Source organism: Pteropus alecto, unplaced genomic scaffold, assembly GCF_000325575.1.
Source record: "Pteropus alecto unplaced genomic scaffold, ASM32557v1 scaffold25, whole genome shotgun sequence".
NCBI classification, from domain to species: domain Eukaryota; kingdom Metazoa; phylum Chordata; class Mammalia; order Chiroptera; family Pteropodidae; genus Pteropus; species Pteropus alecto.
The window spans coordinates 7,987,541-8,007,567 of NW_006441955.1; the positions used below are offsets into that span (position 1 = coordinate 7,987,541).

At 43.7% G+C, this 20,027-nt stretch overlaps 1 protein-coding gene across 1 annotated transcript in view; it reads right to left on the reverse strand.

Annotated features, from left to right (window-relative positions):
• PLPP3 (phospholipid phosphatase 3) overlaps positions 1-20,027 on the reverse strand; it is a 76,834-nt gene continuing 56,807 nt past the window's right edge. Inside the window, exons 5-6 of the mRNA XM_006919248.3 lie at positions 13,677-13,853; positions 1-172 (exon numbers count right to left, since the gene is read on the reverse strand). Of these exons, the coding sequence (XP_006919310.1) occupies positions 47-172; positions 13,677-13,853 (303 nt within the window). The 3' untranslated portion in view covers positions 1-46. The remainder of the gene's footprint in view (positions 173-13,676; positions 13,854-20,027) is intronic.

Genomic DNA, 20,027 nt, shown 5'->3' on the forward strand with positions numbered 1-20,027 from the left:
CTGTCAGCAGTCATTTTACAGAAACAGCTCAGGAGGCGGCTGGCACCTACACCATGTTGTGGTGATTGTTCCTGTCAATAATGTCCACAGGTGAAAGGATTTCCTTCCTGATCGCAGGGGGAGGCAGGGCGAGTGTCACCTTGGTCTTGAAGAGGTCGGACACGAAGAAAACCTAGAAGCACAAATCAGAGATCCGGATCAGTAATTGAAATCTGGGGTTTGGGGACAAGCAGAAGGAAGGTGATAAGAGCATGGATTTCAGGAAAAGGGGGCCTCGAACCATAGATCTTAGACTAGGGAAGCACCACAGAGGTCTTATAGTCCAGCTCTTATTGTACATACAGGGAAACGGAGGCCCAGAGAGGGTCCGTGACATGCTCCAGGTTGCACAGGTGTGGTAGAAATAGAACTCAGTTCTATGGACTCCCAGCCCAGTGCACCATATCTGCAACCCCCACTTCTATATTTCTCAAGGCAAATGAACAACAGTGAAAGATATGTTCCTAAACAAAGGAAGCAAGTCATAATTAGTCAGTCATTAATCCACAATATTTTCCCTTTCCTCATAAAGGACTCTAGAGTGTAACCAAAAGAGATCAGCCACTATGAATTCTTATCAGCAGGAGCTGGAGTAAGGAAGCAGTTGTTACCACTTTTCCTGGAAGTCCAGTGATATCAACAATTTGATGGGGGTTAAGAAACCAAAGTCTTGTACTGAGGGAGTCATCAACTAACCCGGAGGAAAGGTCAGTGAAAACTCTCCTATCACTCCTCTCAAGTCCTTCCTCCCTCCGAGCATGCAACCTCACCAAGTCTCTCGTGAATCACAGAAAAACATTTACTGAACACCCACTTGCAAGGAAGGGTATAAGGATGGCCCAGGCATAATTCCTGTCTCAATTAGCTTCTGATGAAAGATTCAAGAACTTGATGAGTTACTGGAGTAAGAAAAATTTATGCTTTGTATTACATGACAAAGTAAATACACAGACATCCATTTGAGCCAGTTAGCAACAGGAGTTTGTATTAAGTAACCATAAGCGGCACCTATCAGTCTTGTAATTAAGTAAGTAACACATGGCTGGGGAATAAGACACTTTCAAAGTTACTATATCTAGCAGCTTTCTAGACGAAAAAGTCTTTGTCCTGCAGAGGGTAATAAGCTCTCTGTTAATGATGGCACTGTGACTTCATTCTGGATACATTCTAGGCAAGAAAATGAAGTTCTTAATGAGACTTCACCAATACCAAAGCTGTAGCAGCCGCAGCCTGGCCACACTAAGGACTTGGATCATTTGTTGAACCAACTACCACAATGTCCCTTCTCTAGTAATAGAATTATCAACAAAGTGCCACAAAAATCAGCAAGAAACTGGTGGTGCCGATTACTCTAGGAGAATTGGGTGTCTAGTAGACAAAAGTGAAACGGAGACTCAGTGGCCACCAGAAAAACCCTTGATACCCCTTGAAATGTTTACTCGTTATATATATTACCTACTCAAGCATTTAATTTTTTTTTTCGTTAAAAAAAAAAAAAAAAAGATAAGAAAAGACGGCCAGGCTATTTCTATGCTGCTATAAGAAAGTGAAATATTAGCCAAGAAACGTAAGCTTTTAATACATTTACAATCTGAGAGCTATTGAATGTCGTACTTTGCAAAGGAAAAAAAATAACCTTTGTGTCCTTGTCTTTTCTAAGGAGGTATGAGCAGTGAGAACTGCGGCTCAGAAAGATTCATCTCCTAGCCAGACCCGAACATGAGAACCAGGAAGGAAAAAACCTCTACTCAGCCCTGTCAGGAGGTTCTAGGCTTCCCTGCTCAGGAACCTTTACGAGAGCTCAGAGAAGGGGTTTTCACATGCCCCCGGTATAAGTAAATACTACTTATAAACTTTTCAACTCTTCTCTGACAGGTACAGAGCCAATATTCTCTTCTCTACCTGGATTTTACCTTCCCCTCCCTCCTTCACTGTGTCCATAGGAAGTTTTTGATTAATCCCTCCATTGCTGGCTTTCAATTCCACTTCTTCCAGTCCAGTAGCTAGCTCCACCAAATAAAGGCTCTTACAGCTCTCATTTCTGAGAGCTCTTTCTTCTAGCTTCCATCCCATCTGCTGAGGGCAACTATAGCAGGGGACAGTTTCCCTACCCTCAAACAAACAGACCCTTTTCAAGACCCTTATTCTCCTAGCTTATTTCCCAATTTTAATTTTCTGAGCGTGTACCCACTATATACTAGGGTTTCCATTTCCTAACTGAAAGATAGGAAGAATATGAAAATTAAAGGCAGTAATAAACTTGAGAAGACCTAAACCTGTGTCTGGTACTTAGTTCAAGAAAAGGTGTTCCTTTCTGTAATGTTCCGGACACTGAAGTAATGACTGGATCTAGAGATAGCCATGCCTTCCCATGTCTCCAAAACGGCTTATCAGTGTTTCTTCCTAGATGGGAGCCTTCCTGAGGAAGGATCCCCGGACCTAAGTCACCCTGTATCACCCACAGCACTCAGCATTGAGCCTTGCACACACCAGGGGCTCAGTAAATGTTTGTTGTTGAATTTCTAAACTCCTCTCTACTGGAAGCAAGCACTCTGGCCCTTAGATCCTATTGGCATATACAACACCTACAGACTTCTGGGGAACCACATTCTCACACGCCACGTGCACACAGCCAAGCGGCAAGATGAAAAGCCGAGTTAGGCCTGGCAGAATCCCCCGCCCCCCTCAAGCTGCATTTCACTTTCAGCATGGCTTGAGGTTACACAAACACTTTTTGGGGGTCATAAAACACGATCCTGTCAAGACTGAAACAGGGCTCAGTCTTCCTAATGCTTGAACAGCAGAACACCAAAAGAACTAATAAGAGCGAAAACTTTTTGGCTTGGAACAGTTCCATTTCCTGCAGAAGATGGTCTCCACCCAGAAAGAAAACCCGGAGGCCCAGGCTGGGAAGGGTCTATATTAATTAGCGAGCTGTCTTAGGTCTGTGGAACAAACTCACTGCCAGCCAGAGTCCCACTCTGCAGATCTTCTCTATTGTAAGAAAGAGCACATTGGACAATAATACATGGTCTCTGCAAACATGAAATCTACACCTGAAGCACCAAAAAGAGTTCTAAGTTACACTACCCTGAGCATATACTTTCAATTCCATCTCTCCTCGTTTGCATTTTATAAATTGCTTTTTTTGAAAAATGCAATCAGTAAACACTTATTGAACATCTGCTCTGTGTCAAACCCTGAGATTATAAAAATAGATGTACATAAGACAGTGTCCTTTGCCCTCCAAGAGCTCACAGGGCATTGAGGGAGAGATCCCAGTAAACAGACCACTACAATGCAGCATTTTAAGGATTATGATGCGGGGAAGCAAGGGTGTTAAGGAAGCACAGACATCTAACCTAGGATGAAGGGGAGGAGAGAGGGCCTTAGAAGGCTTTCCCCAAAGGAGGTATATTTGAGCTTAGCTTTGAAGGATAAGTAGGAGTTAGCCAGGTGGTGAATGCCAGGAATGTTGTTCTAGGCAAAGGGAGCAGCGTGTGCAGGGGCACAGCAGTGAGAGTACAGCACGTTCGGGAGCTGCAGGAAGCTCAGCATGGCCAGGGCCAAGCGGTCAGTGAGGCTGGAGAGAAAAAAGCCAAATCTTCAGAAGCCTCCTAGGACATTTAAGGAATTCAGACCTTATTCTCTTGGCCTTAGGAGCTGTTGTCAAGGCTGCAACAAGGGAGCAGCATGTGGGGAAGACTCGCACTAAGACCATGATGGTATCTAAGATGGAGAAGGAGTTAGAAAGGCTGAAGAGAGCCTGAAAGCAGGGGTACCAGTCAGGACACTATTGCAGAATCTAGAAGAGGATGAGTCCCGAACTACCGCCATGCAGCGAAGACAAACGAGAAGAGATGACTTTTGAAATGTTGAGGACAACTGCAGTGGGTAGAGGTATACGTGTGCAGAGAGAGGTAATGCCTTTCTCTCTGTTCTGTTTTCACCTCTAGAAATCTTGGCACTTGTTTCCATCAAAACTCTTTAAGCTGGGGTAACTGCTAGTGAAAAAAATTATAGCTCTGCTTTCCTCTGACTTATAATATTTTGGCATCCTTTGAATTTATCTTGGGGAGATGGTTCTGACCTCCTCCTGGGTCAGAATGGCAGGCTCTCCTGTGATCCGATTTACCCAAGCACTCAGGAGAATGTAGCCCTTCCATCGAGAGCAAAACAACGCACAAACAAGGCAACTCCAGACTGGAGGGATCCCATTCACTGTGATGAGGTGCTAAGACATGTACAGTAAGTCTGCCTGCAGTAGCGACTGTCATTATTACACCATTGTGTCACCATCACCCACTCCCCATCCAATACACCCAGCACTGGTAAAAGCTTTACTTTTTGGAGTAGGACAGACTTGTCTTCAAATCCAAGTGTTGCCATTCATTATCAGCTAATTACCTAAATGAGGAAATACATTACCTAGTTCAGAGGGTTACTTTAAGGATATATAACATAACAAAAGGTACAAGTATGGCACATCGCTTGGTGACCAGTAAAAGGTAAATAAACAAGAGCCATCATCACTGGCTTGTGTGTTCAGTGCCTACTCATACAAAGTCACTTCTCTTCCCCTTCCCCTTGTGTGGAAAGTGAAGAGATGGAACTAGAAAAAAGGAAAAAAAAGAGAGAAAAAAAAAGGAATAGTGAACGAGCATGTGAAAGCCCGTACAGATTCAAGCCAGACATGAAGACCACGTACATAATGGGAATTTTCCATCAGGTAGATAGGACTTGCTCTCAAAGCCCTATAATATCTGGGGCTATTTTGGAGAACAAGTCAGCACAATCAACAAGGAAGAAGCCCTGATATCTTGTTGCCGGCATTCACCGGCTCTGGAGATGCCAGCCTCCCAGAGTTCCTGTTAGGGCAGTGACTGGCTGGTGGTCACCAAGAATCTAGCTGGCTAGAAATGAGTTGTCTGGTGACAGCCAGGTTTCTACTCCCATTGCTGTGAATGGACAAGTCAGCAAATTATGATTATGATAATAAAGTCAGATTATGATAACGAAATTGTCCTTTATATGTTTCTGGAGTTCCTGAGTGTTTCAACTCCTGAGAGGGTGTAAGTGAACTCCCCGAAGACAAGGATCATGTCCTTACTCACCAGGATGTTTTTAAAGCCCCTGTTAAACTTAGATGCCAGTGCAGATCAGATAAGTATAAAAGCATAAGAATCTTGGAGTTTTTGAACCAGAAGAAAACTAAGAGTTGCCTATTCCTGTATTTCTCAAAGTGTCGCCCTCAGAATGTCTATTTCAGAAGCAGCTGGGTGCTTCCTGAAAAAGCAGAATCCTGGGTCCACCCCAGACTTACTGAAAGTGAGGCCTGGAATCTGCATTTAACAAACACTATTGGTGTTTGTTACACAGACTAAAGTTAGGAGAGCCATTAGTGGGCGATCCGTAAGGATGAATATATTATCTCAAATCCTAGATCTGCCACTTTTTGGCTGTGTGTCTTAGACATCTTGTAATCTCTTTGAGAGTAGCTCCTTTATTTATATACCAGGCTTCATTAATACCCTCCTTGAGCCACCCTTACTTTCTGCATGTCACAAATCATACTGAACTTCTAATGACCTTCTGTCTTAGCATTAGGCATAGGGTGTAATACATAACGCTTTAAATGCTATGTCATGTTTCCCCTTTAGACTGTGAGCTACTCAAGGGAATGAAGTGTGCTCAGAGCCCAGTAATTACAGTCCTCAACTAATCTAGTCCACCCCCATGTGGGGAGAGACACTATGTGCTGTTCCTTTTGCATACAACCTTGTTCCTGGGCCCTGGGATTTCCTTTTGGCAATGCCCTCTACCATAATAAGCCATCTATAGATTAAGAAATAATTTTCTTTGCAGGAGAAAGCCTTGGGACATGGCTCACCCACATGCCTTAAGTATAGTAAGTGTCTGCAGAAAAGCCATCTTTGCCAGCCCTGTTTTTAAACTAAAGGGGAGTTACTCAACTGCAATCATTACTTCAATATGTAAAGTGCTTTCAGTGGCTTTTGGCACCGGGAATTTTTGTGATTTCCTAATGTATCTGAGAGGGGAAGAGTGTCACGCTAGGAGTTAGGATCTAGTCCCAAAATTGCTACTGCCGTGTGACCCAGGCTAAGCCATACTCTTGTCTAGGCTTGACTTTATACAAAACAAAGAGGTTTATGATTTCAGATGATGGATCTGCACTGTATTTTGTGCAAATGTTACTTAAAAATCTACCTTTCAATAGTTATTGTAAGGCTCAAATGTGAAAGCACTAATAAAGAGCTATTCAAATCCTACCCCAGTTACCATCATTCACGATCATTTTACTACTGAGTGGAGTAAAGGTAATCTCAAAAAAAGAAGGAAAATTGGAGCAGCAGAGGAGAGAAAGTTGCAGGAAATTCTAAAGGAGAGTAGAGACCCGTGTCCTGCCGAGGAGCCTCACAAGAAGACACTTCTAGGCTATTGTGAAAAAAAGGGTTTCTGGTAAGGAGGACTCAGAGGGCTGACAGGTTTGTCAATGCGGTGCTAGATCCAGCAGAAGCCATAGTTCAGGAAGGTGGTACTCAAGGATGACAGGGGCCGGCCAATGGCAGACCCCCACTCCCGGAAACCCCTCTTTTTGAGGCTAGAGGGGTAAAGGGGGCCACTATTTATTGAGCTCATCTCCCCCATTATCCCACACACTCCATTGTTTTGAATTTGTAGAGTCACAGGACATACCATACTCTCACCTATCTCGAAGTTTGTGTTATTTCTTCTGCATGAAACACCCTTCTCTTTTAGATCTCAAAGACAATGTCTACTCATCTTTGAAGAACCACTTCATCTAACAATTTTTTCTAGTCTAACAGTCTCAAAAAAAAAAAGAACTATCCCCTCTGTTGTGCCCACACTGTTCCCAGCTGAAGGTCTCATCCTAGCAGCTATGCCCTTCAATTGTACGTTCGTTCACATGTTTGTCCCCCTAGATTAGTGTTTTTCAAACTGTATGTCACAAATCATTAGTAAGTTAACCAAATTGACATACGAGGTGGTCACCACCAGCCTTTCTAAAAGTTAAATTAAAAATATTAGAATGTATCACACAGCAAGGGTAAGCCTTATTTTGTGAAATGTTTTAGTTATGTGTGGGTGCCTCCATTGGGTTATGATGTAAAATGTATTTATTATGGATTGTGGTCAAGTCTTGGAAAGCTATTACACTCTAAGCTCTTTAAGGACTAACTCTTTCTAGAACCAAATCTTTAAACAAAGCCTAGTACTTAACACATAATACACATTCAATCAATGTGTTGCATGTGCCAAACACAATACATCTTTTATTCACTGAATCCTCAATCCAAAGATCATCTAAAGTTATTACCGTCCCCACTTCATAGAATGGGAAAAAGTGGCTGAAAGGAAATGACTTCCCCAATATGCCTAACTGGCAAGTATCAGGAATACAACTCCCCTTTCTGATTCTCTGCCTCATCATCCACCCCCATCCATCTCAGCAGGGGAATGCAAAAGGAGATTTTAGAAGGACTTTGCAAACTGTGCAAAGGTACCATCACCCTCTATTACAGGTCAAAGTTTACCTCTGCCTTTGCTTCCTTCTCTCTCCCACATTCACACCCCTGCCCACCTGAGTGAGAGCCTGAGTGGCAAAGAGCTAGGCTTTTGCAGGGCCAGAAGAGATTTGAGAGGTCATTTCATCCATTCCCCTGTGCCCAGGCAGAGTAGAAGCAACTCAATGGGAAGAGATGGTAATCTCACCTGTTGGAGAAGAGAGACCTCACAAATTCATGGCATAGACCAAGCATGTTTGGAATTTACTGTGTTAGTCCTTTGAGATAGATAGTCCCTTGGGCTCTGGTTCCCACTCTGCCACTGTGTCCCTGGGCGTGTCACACTCTCTCTGTACCACAGTTTCCTCTTGAGGGGGTTGTCATCACTGAACTCTTCTTCACATTCAACATTCTTGCTTGCCTCTTTACCTCACTAGGGCAAAGACAAAGAATGCCCTGCCCTGCCCTACATCCTGGAGGAAGATAGCAGCACACAAAAGAGCGACTGCTAGCGGAGCCCCACCTCCTGGGAAGAGGAAAACCAGGAAAGACTCTGCTGTGTGTTTATGAAATTCACAAGCAGCTGCTTCCTCTGCTGCACTCACAGCAATGGCGGCCTGGCCCTGCGCTGACCCCTTCCAGGGACCCATAATTTGCCATCTGTTAGAGGGTCAAGGGAGGAGGTGACCAGATAGGCCAGTTGTCACCAGACAGGAAAGGAACTGATGTCTGTCCCTTCATCCAAGTCCCTGGATTACTCCAGGGGGTGGGTATGGTGAGCTCAGTTGTAGAGTTCACATCTTGATAGGAGTGACTCTGTGTGTGTGCGCACGCATACGCGTGCTCATGCGCATACACACGCACATGTAGGAGGGAGAGGGACTGAGGAGGCCAGTATGTGCCTGTGTTTACACTGGCCTGTCTGTGTGTCTGTGGTTCTGAGTGCAGGTGAGAGATGGAAAGGATGTATCTGGGTACGACTAGGTCTGTCCATGTGCCTCTGGGTCTCTCTGGGCGCTGGCTTTCAACTTTTGTCCTATGTACCTCCATCCACATGTATGAATGTGTGTATCAGTGTGTGGGCCTATCTGATCCTATGTGCCCATATATATATTCATATTGAGTCCATGATGCTGTGTAGGTTTTAGGTCTGTGTTGGGTGCCATTGTCTTCCTTCTCTGAAAAGGGTTTAACTAGTTAGCCGTCGTGGGGAGGAAACCAAACCTGCTTCTATTTGGCATGTGATGTTTGTCTAGACATGTCTGCTTGCTGTGACAGGATTTACTCTCAACAGACCCAGGTAAAAGTGCTTGGCTGTCTTGGCCTGATGCCTAAGACTCTGTGGTGACTAAGCCAACATTCTAGGATGATGCACTACGGGAGCTTAAAGACGTGTCATGAACTCCTAATAGAGGCCACCTTCATGAGCATGATAGGAAAATGGTTCCATATCAGAAGACAAGTCCAGCTCAGTTATTACAAAGTCAGTTGTGCTATAGAATCTCTGGCAGAAGGCCACGGAGCTCCAAGATCAGGGCTTCCAAGATCAAATTCAGTCAATGAAACTTGGCTCAGAAGGGAAGTGTCTTGCTTGAGGTCACAAGCTAATTGTGTCAGCTACTGTACTAGGTGCTGAGAATGAGTAACCAGAAAGTTAAGCCACAGATTCTACTATTAAGGCACCACATATCTAGCTGGGGAGACAGACATATGAACAGACAGTTATGACAGAACCAAGATAAATACCATAGCAGGAAAAACATGCAAAGGGCCATGGGAGCACCAGAATGAAGTTAGACAATTCTGCCTTCAGGGAAGACAGGGAAAGTATGGTAGACTAAACAAAGTCCCCCAAAGATGTCCCTGTCCTAATCCCCAGAACCTATAAATATGTAACCTTACATAGCAAAATAGACTTTGCAGGGGTCACTAAGTTAAAGATCTTAAGATGGAGAGATTATGCAAGGTAATTACACAGGTCTTCATAAGAGAGAAGCAAGAAAGTCAGTCACAGAAGGAGACATGGCAATGTAAACAAAGGCCAGAGAGAGGAAAGGAAAGATTTGAAGATGCTATGCTGCTAGTTTTGAAGATGGAGGAAGGAGCCACAAGCCAAAGAATATAGGCAGCCTCTAGAGGTCACAAAAGTCAAGAAAACATATTCTCTCTAGTGCCTCCAGAAGGAACGCAGCCCTGCCAACACCTTGACTTTAGCCCAGTGAGACCCCTTTTTGAATTCCCAAGTCAAAAACTATAAGAAAATGAATTCGTATTGTTTTACGCCGTTAAGTTTGTGGTCATTTGTTACAGCAGCAACACGAGAAACTAACATAGAAAGCTGGATCAGAGCTGGGGTGAATCTGGAACCATGCTCCATCAATGGGGACAGCTATGTAAAGTAAGAGCTCAGTGTGTCAGAAAATAGTGACAAGTTTGATGTCCCTGGAGAGGAGCAGGAGATGGGGCCCTTAAAGAAGGCTGCGTCTGGCAGAGAGGGCATGTGTCCAACCACTTCCTGGCTTCTCCATCTTCTTTCCCTGTAACTTAACCCTTATTTTTTTTTTCTTGTGTATATATGTATATATTTTTAATTTTTTAATTACAGCTGACATTCAATATTATGTTACATTAATTTCAGGTGTACAGCATAGTGGTTAGATATCATATAATTTACAAAGCGATCCCCCTGATAAGTCTAGTACCCACCTTGCACCATACATAGTTCTTACAATATTATTAACTATATTCCCTATGCTTTATTTCACATCCCCATGACTATTTTGTAACTGCCAATTGGTACTTCTTAATCCCTTCACCTTTTTCATTCAGCACCCCTAACCCCTCTCCCATCTGGGAACTTAATCCTTCTTAGTCTCTTCAGTGAGGACAATAATGGATATAGGATTCAATATAGGATTTGGCGGGGACTGAAGAAGATGATCTGTGTAAAGTGCTTAACGTAGTGGCTGGCACCCTGAACTCTCAATACACATTACAAATACTATTTCTCTGTTAAGTTAATGGGAGTTCATTGGCAGATTGGGAAATGGACTCTGGGTTCTTGGCACTCCGTGCCATGACCTTGTACCGTACTGCACTGTCTCTTTCTTGGTCCTCCTAGCCAACCACTGTGTTTCAAGATCTATTCAGTATAGCCATAGTTATGGATGATAAAAGAACTTGGCTTTTCCTGGGTTTTACCTGGACAGTCAATAAGACTCAGCAGAGCAGAGCCACAGGTTCCTGCCTAGGCTGTGAGAGCTATGCTGAACAACTCCAAGAAAGCATCTGATAAAGCTGTAAAACCTGTGAGGCAGACACCCTTTATCCTCTTCGCATGTCCCTCTCCTGAGCATGTGGTGTCCTCAGATGGCCTCTTAGTCCCCCAGTCCCATTTCTAGGGTCTCGAGCTTTCTCTGTTTTCCTCACAAGCAAAACCGCTACCGCAGATCTTACAATGGGAAAGAACCCCTGCCTTCTTTTTCTCAAGCTGAGCATTCGAAAGCTCCTACGCTGACTAGCCACAGTTCCTTGCCCTGGCTTCTCAAATGGCTTAAATGAAGTGGATCACTCAGAGCCGTGATTCCAAGCCACTCAGGACCACAAGTTCCTGAGTATCAGGTTGGGTGTTAGGCATTCGGAAACAAATAATAAATAAGATTGAGTCCCTGCCCTCATGGATTTGCAGCTAAACGGACAAAAGACAAGGGAAGATATTTATCACCCCTTTCCAAACCACCTTTACCCTGTAAAACAGGCTTTCAAACTCAAGGCAATGAATGACTATACTAGTTCATAGGGTTGGGAAGGCCCTTGTGACACCTTTAAATTATGTTCTTTAATCAGCTGTCTATGCTGCTAATGCCTCAGGTTAACTCTGGCTGACCTCAGAGCCAGTGATCATCCTTCCTTGCCAAGTGCAGAAGGCAAAGCTTTGGAGTCAGTGAGCATCTGAGAGCAGGTGTCAATTAGCTCTGACCTTGGATGACTTGAGTCATCTCTTTGAGTCTCAGTTATATTATCTGTAAAATGGCTTCATGGGCCTAAAAGGAGACAATGGGAAAAGGATCTAGAACAGTGCCAACACAGAGTAGGAGCTTTACAAATGCTAAGACTAAATTCCTATCCTGTGCTATAGTGGCCAAACAGGATAAAAAGTCAGACTCTTCATTTCCCTTCTCGAAAATAAACCCTGGTCATCCTGGACATTTATTCTAATTGTGCTCAGCCAGTGCTCGGGATAGAAAAGAGAGGAAGGCTATGATAGATGCTCCCATCTTTTAACTTTTTTAAATTGGGGGTGCAGGTGACTCTAATTAGGGCAGTGGTGCCAATGAAGAAACACAACAGCAGGCCCTGTGGGGCTCCTCCTGCAGAGAAGGGCACAGTCAGCAAAGGGTTACCCTTTAGTGCATACACCCATCCCCCACTGTCACTTCACATTAAAGGGCCAAGCATCAGAGAACAAGCATGTCAGTGACAGCTGCTCTCATTAACAGCTTGCTCCACCAATTTCTCTCCCTACTGGCCTTGACTGAAAGAGGGGAGGGGCGGGGACAATGAATAAAGCCATCAATACAGTCAGTTCCTCAGTTTAGGATTCCCACACCAGGTTGGAAAGCAGCTCAGATGCTACATTCTTCGTGGTACCCAGTCTGATTGCCCCAACTCCCTGTCTTTCTCCTTGCCCACTGCACACTGAGTCAGGCTGTCGCCTGCCTGCTGAAACACCCTGTCTGTGTCTCAGTTATAGCCCCACTTTGTAACTCCTGTGCTTGGCCTGGCTATGAGAGCAACTAGATTGGGATCTCCTTGGAAGGAAGGGCTGTACTTTATTCATCCCTCTGTGTTCAAGAGAATGTCCCTTACAGTGTTCTCAAGAAAGGGTAGATCAATTCATTGACTCTAGCATTTTGCCAATTAAGCATGGATTTACTTACGCTGAGCTAGGACCCCTCAGAGGCCTTGGTGGTAAGAGGGAGAATAACATATATGTTACATACGGTCCCTGACTCCAAAAACCCACATTCTAAAGGGAAACGCACATTAACAATTTCAACATAGATAAATGCTATCCTAGAGGAATAGGAGAGGTTGCTGTATAGAGATGTGGGGCTGTACCCAGGCTTAGAAATCAGGAAAGGATAGGGGCTGGTTTATATCTCTATTGTTCATAATTCTTAGTGTGAATGAGCAAGGGTTACACTAACATGCAACCTACATGTGGGGTGCTTAAACATCCAGCCATTACTGTATTATGAGATTCCTGATAGAATGGGGTGAGCTCCCCCGAGTAGGGCCCAAGAAAGCATAAATACTCAGGCATATTTGCTGAATAAGCCCCTCAAAACCTCTAGCATGCAGAAAAAGCAGAGATTCCTGAGGAGATGGAGGTTCAGAGAGGTGGAATACTTTATCCCACCCAACTGAGATCAGGCATGAAGTATGTGAAAAGGGTAACCCCTTCACCTTTGGGGCAAATCAGAATGTGACCCATCCCAAGGCCATTCTCTCTAGGGAGCTCTGTGATGGGTAAGGCCCTCAGACTGGAGGAGGCTTAGCCTTCACCAAACTCCTTCTTCTCCAGCCAAAATTGAGGTTAGAGTCTGACCAAGTGACCCTAAAGGTCACAGTGGGACAGATAGAAGTTTTGCAAGAAGCTAAGAATTTCTACTGAATAGCAAGTGTCCACCAAAGCAGCATGTGAGCACTATGAGTCAGAGACTTAGGCTTGACATGTGACCTGGGGCAAGTTGCTTCCCCTCTCAAACCCTAAATGTCCTCATCAATAAAGTGGGTGAGTTGAACAATATATAAGCCCTCTTCAAATTGCGACATTCTATGAGCCCAAACACGCCATTGTTTAAGGAACAGAGGATTTACAGACCCTGCTGGATTAAAACTCACGAGCTTGAAAGAAGCAGTAATTATTCTCATTTTACTGACGAGGTCCTGGGGTGGAGTGACTCTTCAGATACCAAGCAAAGAAGAGGATGGAGAGCTCCCTGGCTTTGGTCACTGAGCTGGAAACATTTAACAAGCAGGCAGACCAGGGCTCTGCTTGCATACTGAGGACAAGATGCTACTTACTATGCAGCAGGCCACCAGGGCTCCTTGAGCAAATCCTGCCAAGACGTCGCTGGGATGGTGCTTGTGGTCAGATACGCGGGACAGTCCTGTGTAAAAGGCCATCATGATCAGGGTGAACTGCAGGAGGGGCCGGAGCAGACGGGCACCTCGCCAAGTGAAGCGGGCCTGCAGGTACAGCTAGAGGGTGGAGATAAAACAAACAGACACTAAGAGACTCGTCATTCACCTGCATTATAACACCAGGACGACATATACTACTTTTCCAGTAAATGGAACCATCTGGACCTTGGGTGTGGCATATTGTAGAAACAGCATTCGACTTGGACACGACCTTAAGCCAGTTATTTAAACCTCGAGCCTTAGTTCCTGTACCAAAAAATAAAAAAGAAATGGAGCTTTTCTAGAGAGATAAGCTAGAGAGTTCTGAGGAAGATAATATATGGGAATGGTCTTAGCACATTGTCTGGCACATTATAGACACTTTATAAATGTTAGTTCCCTTTTCTCTTCTTCTTAGTTGAAACTAATTAAAGAATAGTAACCAGGGTTAGTAAAGGTTTCTTCTTTACAACTGATGAAAACTCATTTAAGGCATTTGTGTTTTCCTGAAGATTATGGCTAGGCAGTCCCTATACCACCTGTTTCTCAGGACTGCCCATAGAAAGAAGATATTCGATGATAGGAGAGGTTATCATGAGTCACAAATGGATGCTTCTGCTTTAGAAGAAAGCAACTCTATCAAAGAACAAGTTTCTAAGTCATTCCTTGGGACTGTACCTTTTGAATCGGAAAGTAAGGAAACACATAAACCGAACAAACAATGCCAGAGAGCTTTCATAACAGAGGTTGACAGACACTGGGCTGGGTGGGGTGGGAGAGTAACCTGAAGAAAAATGGAAGAAAAAAAAAAACAAACCACCTCTGGCCTGAGCAAAAAAGTTGAAATGACGTCAACTGGGCATTGTCCCCCATAGTTATCTTGCTGCAGTTTCCGTTCTAACCTCTGGGCACAACCTACTTTCCAGGTTCCTGTGGGAACTTGGGAAATGAGGGGGAAGAGGCAACGGGACAAGGGGAACTTCCGAGTACAAATCAAAGCAAAGCGCTCGCTCAGAAAGACCAGGAGAAAGGGGAAGAGAGTGGAGGGGAGGGGGCTGGTGGCCTAAAGATAGACCCGTGGCAGTGGCAAAGGCATGACTCTGCCCTTCCTGAGACAAATGGACACCTTCCTTTCGGTGGTCAGGAAAGACCACTACACCAGAGGCCAGGGTTGAGAAGACAGAAGAGTGGAAGATTCCAGTCACTCTTATCCTTGCGGGAAGAGTGTCTTGCAGTGAATCCCCGATTACCTGGGAAACAAATTCAAAAACCCAGGCCTGGGAAACAGCAAGCAACTTTATAATTATTATGAAATTATATAAATGTATTACTGAGAAATCTAAGACTAACAAATGAAAAAAGAACAAAGAGAATGCATCGATGTTGTTGGCTGTGAAACAAGTGATAAAAAAATCAATGGTTTTTCATATATATAAAAATAACCAATTAAAGACCTAAAAGAGGTAAAATCATTGTAATAGCAAAGGTGATTAAGTAAAATAGTAATTAACTTACAAAGAATCCCATAGGGTTTTAATAAAGTAAGGGTCATAAAGGACAATTTAAAAAGAGAGCTAGAATTTGTATTTACATTCATTTTAAAGAACATTCATTTTAAAGAACATTTAACTTACAAACTCATAAATTGACATGTAAATTCAATCAGACTCCCATAGATATCCTATAAATATTTGGGGAAAAACTTGAAAAAATTATTCTAAAAATAACCTAAAAGGCCAAACCTGGGAGCCCAAACAAGGGAGGAATAAAGTAAAATAAAACAAAACAAACAAACAAATAGATAAGCTAATCAGCCAGTCAGCTAGCCAGGCACCATGATAGGTGCTAAGGACATAGAAGTGGGAAGTTATAATTCCTCCTCTATGGAGCATACAGTTAGAGGGATACATGAAAACAAAAATAAGTGTGCTATGGGTTTTACAGGAACTATGAAAGAAGTTGGGGGGCAATTGCTAAGTGAAAGAGATACTTGACTTGAATCCTAAAGATGAATAGTGTTTGCTAGGAGTTAAGGGGATAAAGCTGAAGAGGGTGTATGGGGAGCTGGGGGTGGGGGTTCATGAGAAACAGGGCTACAGAGGCAAGCAAGGGCTATTCATGAAGGGCACTGGATGTCTAACTAAGTAACTTGGCCTTTAATTAGTAGGCCAGTCTTTCTTAAACCATACTCCATGGAGTACTAAGGGCCTTTTTTAAAAAGACTGGTAAATGCTCTATACCAATTCCTATTTTTATCACTTATACTATTTATTATTTTTAGAGAACATCTACTTGTTGAGTCCCAAGTGGGACATGTTATTGTATGTAAGCAATGGTAAAAAACTGAATGGTTTTAAGCAAGGCAATCAGTACTGTAAAAAATACTCTGCAGGTTAAAGGCTAGCCCCTCATTTTAGTTGAAATGACCCAACAGCAGATTCTACAATCATGAATTAAAAGCTCCCTTCCTTTGGGGAGTCAAGCTGGGGATGGTGTTGGTGTAGCTCCAACTAACACAAGTCTTTGGGACAAAGGCAAATTCAGGGAATCGTCCACTTGTTCCATGCCCACTACGGTCAGATCTCCCTCAAGCAAGTCTTGTCGATGGATGGGGTAGGGTAGATAACAGAAAGAGCACAGGTTTTCATTAGAAAAACCTCACTGAGCTTCAGTTTTCTCACACTTAAAATGAGCGTAACAACTACTTTGTTACAGGCTATAGTATAGATTGGTGATGACATAGATGGAGTGCCTGTTGCCATATGATGCTCACTCAACATTTTATTTTTCTAACCACTTTTTAAAAATTTGGACCTAGCAGCCTCAAGATTTCCTAATTTCCCTCAACCGAAAAATCTGCAGGTCTTCAGAAAAATGCCTGTTTGAAATCCTCCAATACTTCCTCCTGCCTCTTCCAAGCAGGCTTTAGGTCATGGGCTTTGGAAATCAGGGTGGGGCACAGGAAGGGTGGGTTTCCCAACCGGAGAAGGCATACATCTCCCCTTCCACTGACTCTGATACTTAAGGCTGGAGCTTCATGAAAGAAAAAAATAAATATCTGAGAGGAACTTGAGGGGAGAGGAAGAGACCGGCCATCAGAATAGCTTCAGGAAGAGAGTGCTTATAAAGGAGAAAGGAGTAGGGAGCCATGGGGAAAGAATCTTTTGGGAAAGCAGTCATATATGGAATTACAGTCTGTGGAGAGAAGCTTGCACTCACCCCCACCCCCCCACCTCCTATTTCCATCAGTAACTATCACATTAATAGAGAAATGTCTCAAGATCTTGGAACTGATCCTCGTGTCTGTAGCTGGAGCTTCAGAGGAAAGGATAGCAATAGTAAAAAGAATTTTGGGGTGAGATAGCCCTGATTCCAGTCCTGGCTCTGCCACTTAATAAGTGTGTGGTCACTTAACTTCTCTCTAAGCCTCCTCATCTGTGAAACAGGTAGAAAAGTATTTTCTTCTCAGGGTTGCCAGAATCAAGTGAGACAACACAGGATCCTGCCTGGCATAAGACAGGCACTCAAGGCACTCTTCCAGAAATCCACATCGGTCACCCTTTTGCATTGGTAAATGAGATTTACTCAATGACTTTGGCGGATTTCACCTAAACGAGTAAATTATTAAAAAAAGATTGCACAATGACCTTCCACCCAGCGGCTACTTCTGATTTGAGAAGTAAGCTGAGGCAACAGGTTTTGAGGTTGATCAAAGGACCTGATAACTCCCTCCATCCCACACCAATCTAGCTGCTAAATAAACTGGATTTTGCTGGTTCATAATCCAGGCTCAGGAGCCACTCCAGGCCAGAAGCTTGGGCCTCACCAGGATCAGTGAGCACTTTCTGGAGTGCCCTGCTCCCTTGGAAACCTGAGCCTGGACACACTGTTTGGGCCAGGAGGTTCTATTCATTCCCACTCCATAGGGACAGGTACCCCTAGTTTAGGAGAGGAAGTCAAACCTCCTGACCACAAGGACGTTACATCCCTGTCCTGGATCAAACAGCAAGGAGACTTTCCCAGAATCAGAATTCCTGCAGGGGCTTCAGCCAAATCCTAGAGAAAAAGTGGTTTGAAATGGGGTAAGCAGAGCCGGAGAGAAAACCAGAAAGCCTAAATCACCCTGATCTCTCATAGTGGTCAGCAATCCGAGGTCCTGTCTGATCTGTTTTCACTTCCCCATCTGTGGGGAAATCTCTGGGCTAGGAGAATCCACTTCCTAACCAACAGTATGACACTGCAGAAAGTGGGAAGTGTCTGACTTATGATCAGAGCAACTAGATGTGACTCTCTTCTCTGCTACATATCAGCTGTATGACAAGTCACACTGTTTCTCTGAATTTCTGTTTTCTCATAAGATTTGTTCATTTAAAAAGCAGAAAACATATTGTGAGCATTTGTTCTATTCAAAACTCTGCGGAAGACACAGACATGAATAAAATAAGTCCCTATGTGAAAAAAAAGAATATAACCTTAAAGTCCTTTTCTCGTACTAAGATTTTTCTTCCAATTGCTAAAACTACTAATTGCAGATATGAGGATGATCACAATGGAAAGGTATATGTCTGCACTGCCACCACCACGACCAAATGATGTGTGTGAAAGTCCCTGGCACAGAGAACTCACTCCATGAATGAATTTCTCTTCTTCTTGGTCCTAGCTTTGAAATGGGGGTCCTGTGGAATCCCAACAAAACCTCCTTAGAAAGCTCTGGATGAATTCAAGCTGGCTCCTCTGGTCTGAACCAGCAGAGTTCAGATGTTCAGTGAGTCACACTAAGTTCTTGCTAAGTCATTTGTGTTTCATTACTTGATTTGCATACTGGTGAAACTGGTCTGTACCATCCTCTCACTTCATTGTCATCACTCTTGGGACAGCTCTGCTAAGAGTAAAAAGGAAGCTTCTCGTTCCTTCCTTGTGCCTCTGCCTGTTCGCTTCTGTGATCAGAAGTCTGTCCTGATCACTGACCCCCACAGGAGAAAGTTTCTCCCTCTCATCGCCTCCGTGGCTTATGCCTGGCTCTGCTTCATGTGTCTGGTGACTCGTCTACATGGTACAGAACCAGAATTTATCTCTGGGAAGTTATTCAACTACTTTCAAGACAAAAGAGAAAAATTTAGTTGACTTTTCTCTTCCTTTAGAAGGGAATCAGATCTTGTTTTCTGTCCCTATCAGGGAGAGAGAAAGATACTACCATTTTGCTAAGCACTAGACACCTTGCTAGGTGCTTTAAACGATATAACCTGCAATTGTCACCATCATCCTGTGAGGTAACACTATTGTGCTCATTTTACAGGTGAGGAGAACAAGGCCAAAGGAGGCCATGTCACTTATTCAAGGTAACAAAGAGCCATGATTTACATGGAGTAAGATTTGGCTCTAAGTTCATGGTCTAATCACAAAATCACCTGGCTTCTGTAGGGAATTAGGACTATGCACACGAAGTATTGGTCTTTTGTACTGGACTTAATGTCTTCAGAGAAAGAACCAATTTGAGGGGACAATACGGCTGTCACAGACTAAAGGACAACCTGCATGGGGCATTTGGAACTTCAGGCTCCTCTCATTTACTCATCACAACTTTCATAACACCCATGTCTGAAACACAAGTGTACCAATTTTGTAAGAGTTATAGTACATCCTCTGACCTGATCTTAAGGAGAGCCTGTGAATTGACCCAGTGCACTTCACAGCAGAGTTAACAGCCCTCTCCTCTGTGCTCTAACCCTTCAGTCCACCCTTAGTCAGAGAACTTACCCAACTGTTTTTTGCAGTTATGTACTTTTCAGACTTTCCACACAAAATGTGAGCTCTTTTGGCATCCCTGGGCACTCACACAAGGTCTGACACAGGTCAGTGAGACTGGAAGAATAGATGGATGGATGATGGATGGATGGATGGATGGATGGATGGATGGATGGATGGATGGGGTAGAGAGGAAGAAATGGAAAAACATCTGGCACCATGGTATATCCCCCTTGGGAATAACAATCTTGTTTCTGCAAAGTTTTAGCAAACACTCCCAGAATCTGCGGGTATGTCTCGTGGGCACACCAGACCCCAGTGCTCCAGTATCCTAAACATGTTGAACAAAATCTCCATGACTAACAAGCACGGGCTGGGGAACATAGCTGTCAGAGTACAACCATTTCCCTGTTTCCTTGGTACCCAACATACCCTCTGACACATAAACAGTTCTCAGGGGCACCACAGTAGAGTCAACAGGTAAACAGGTCAGTGAAGAGGAAGCAG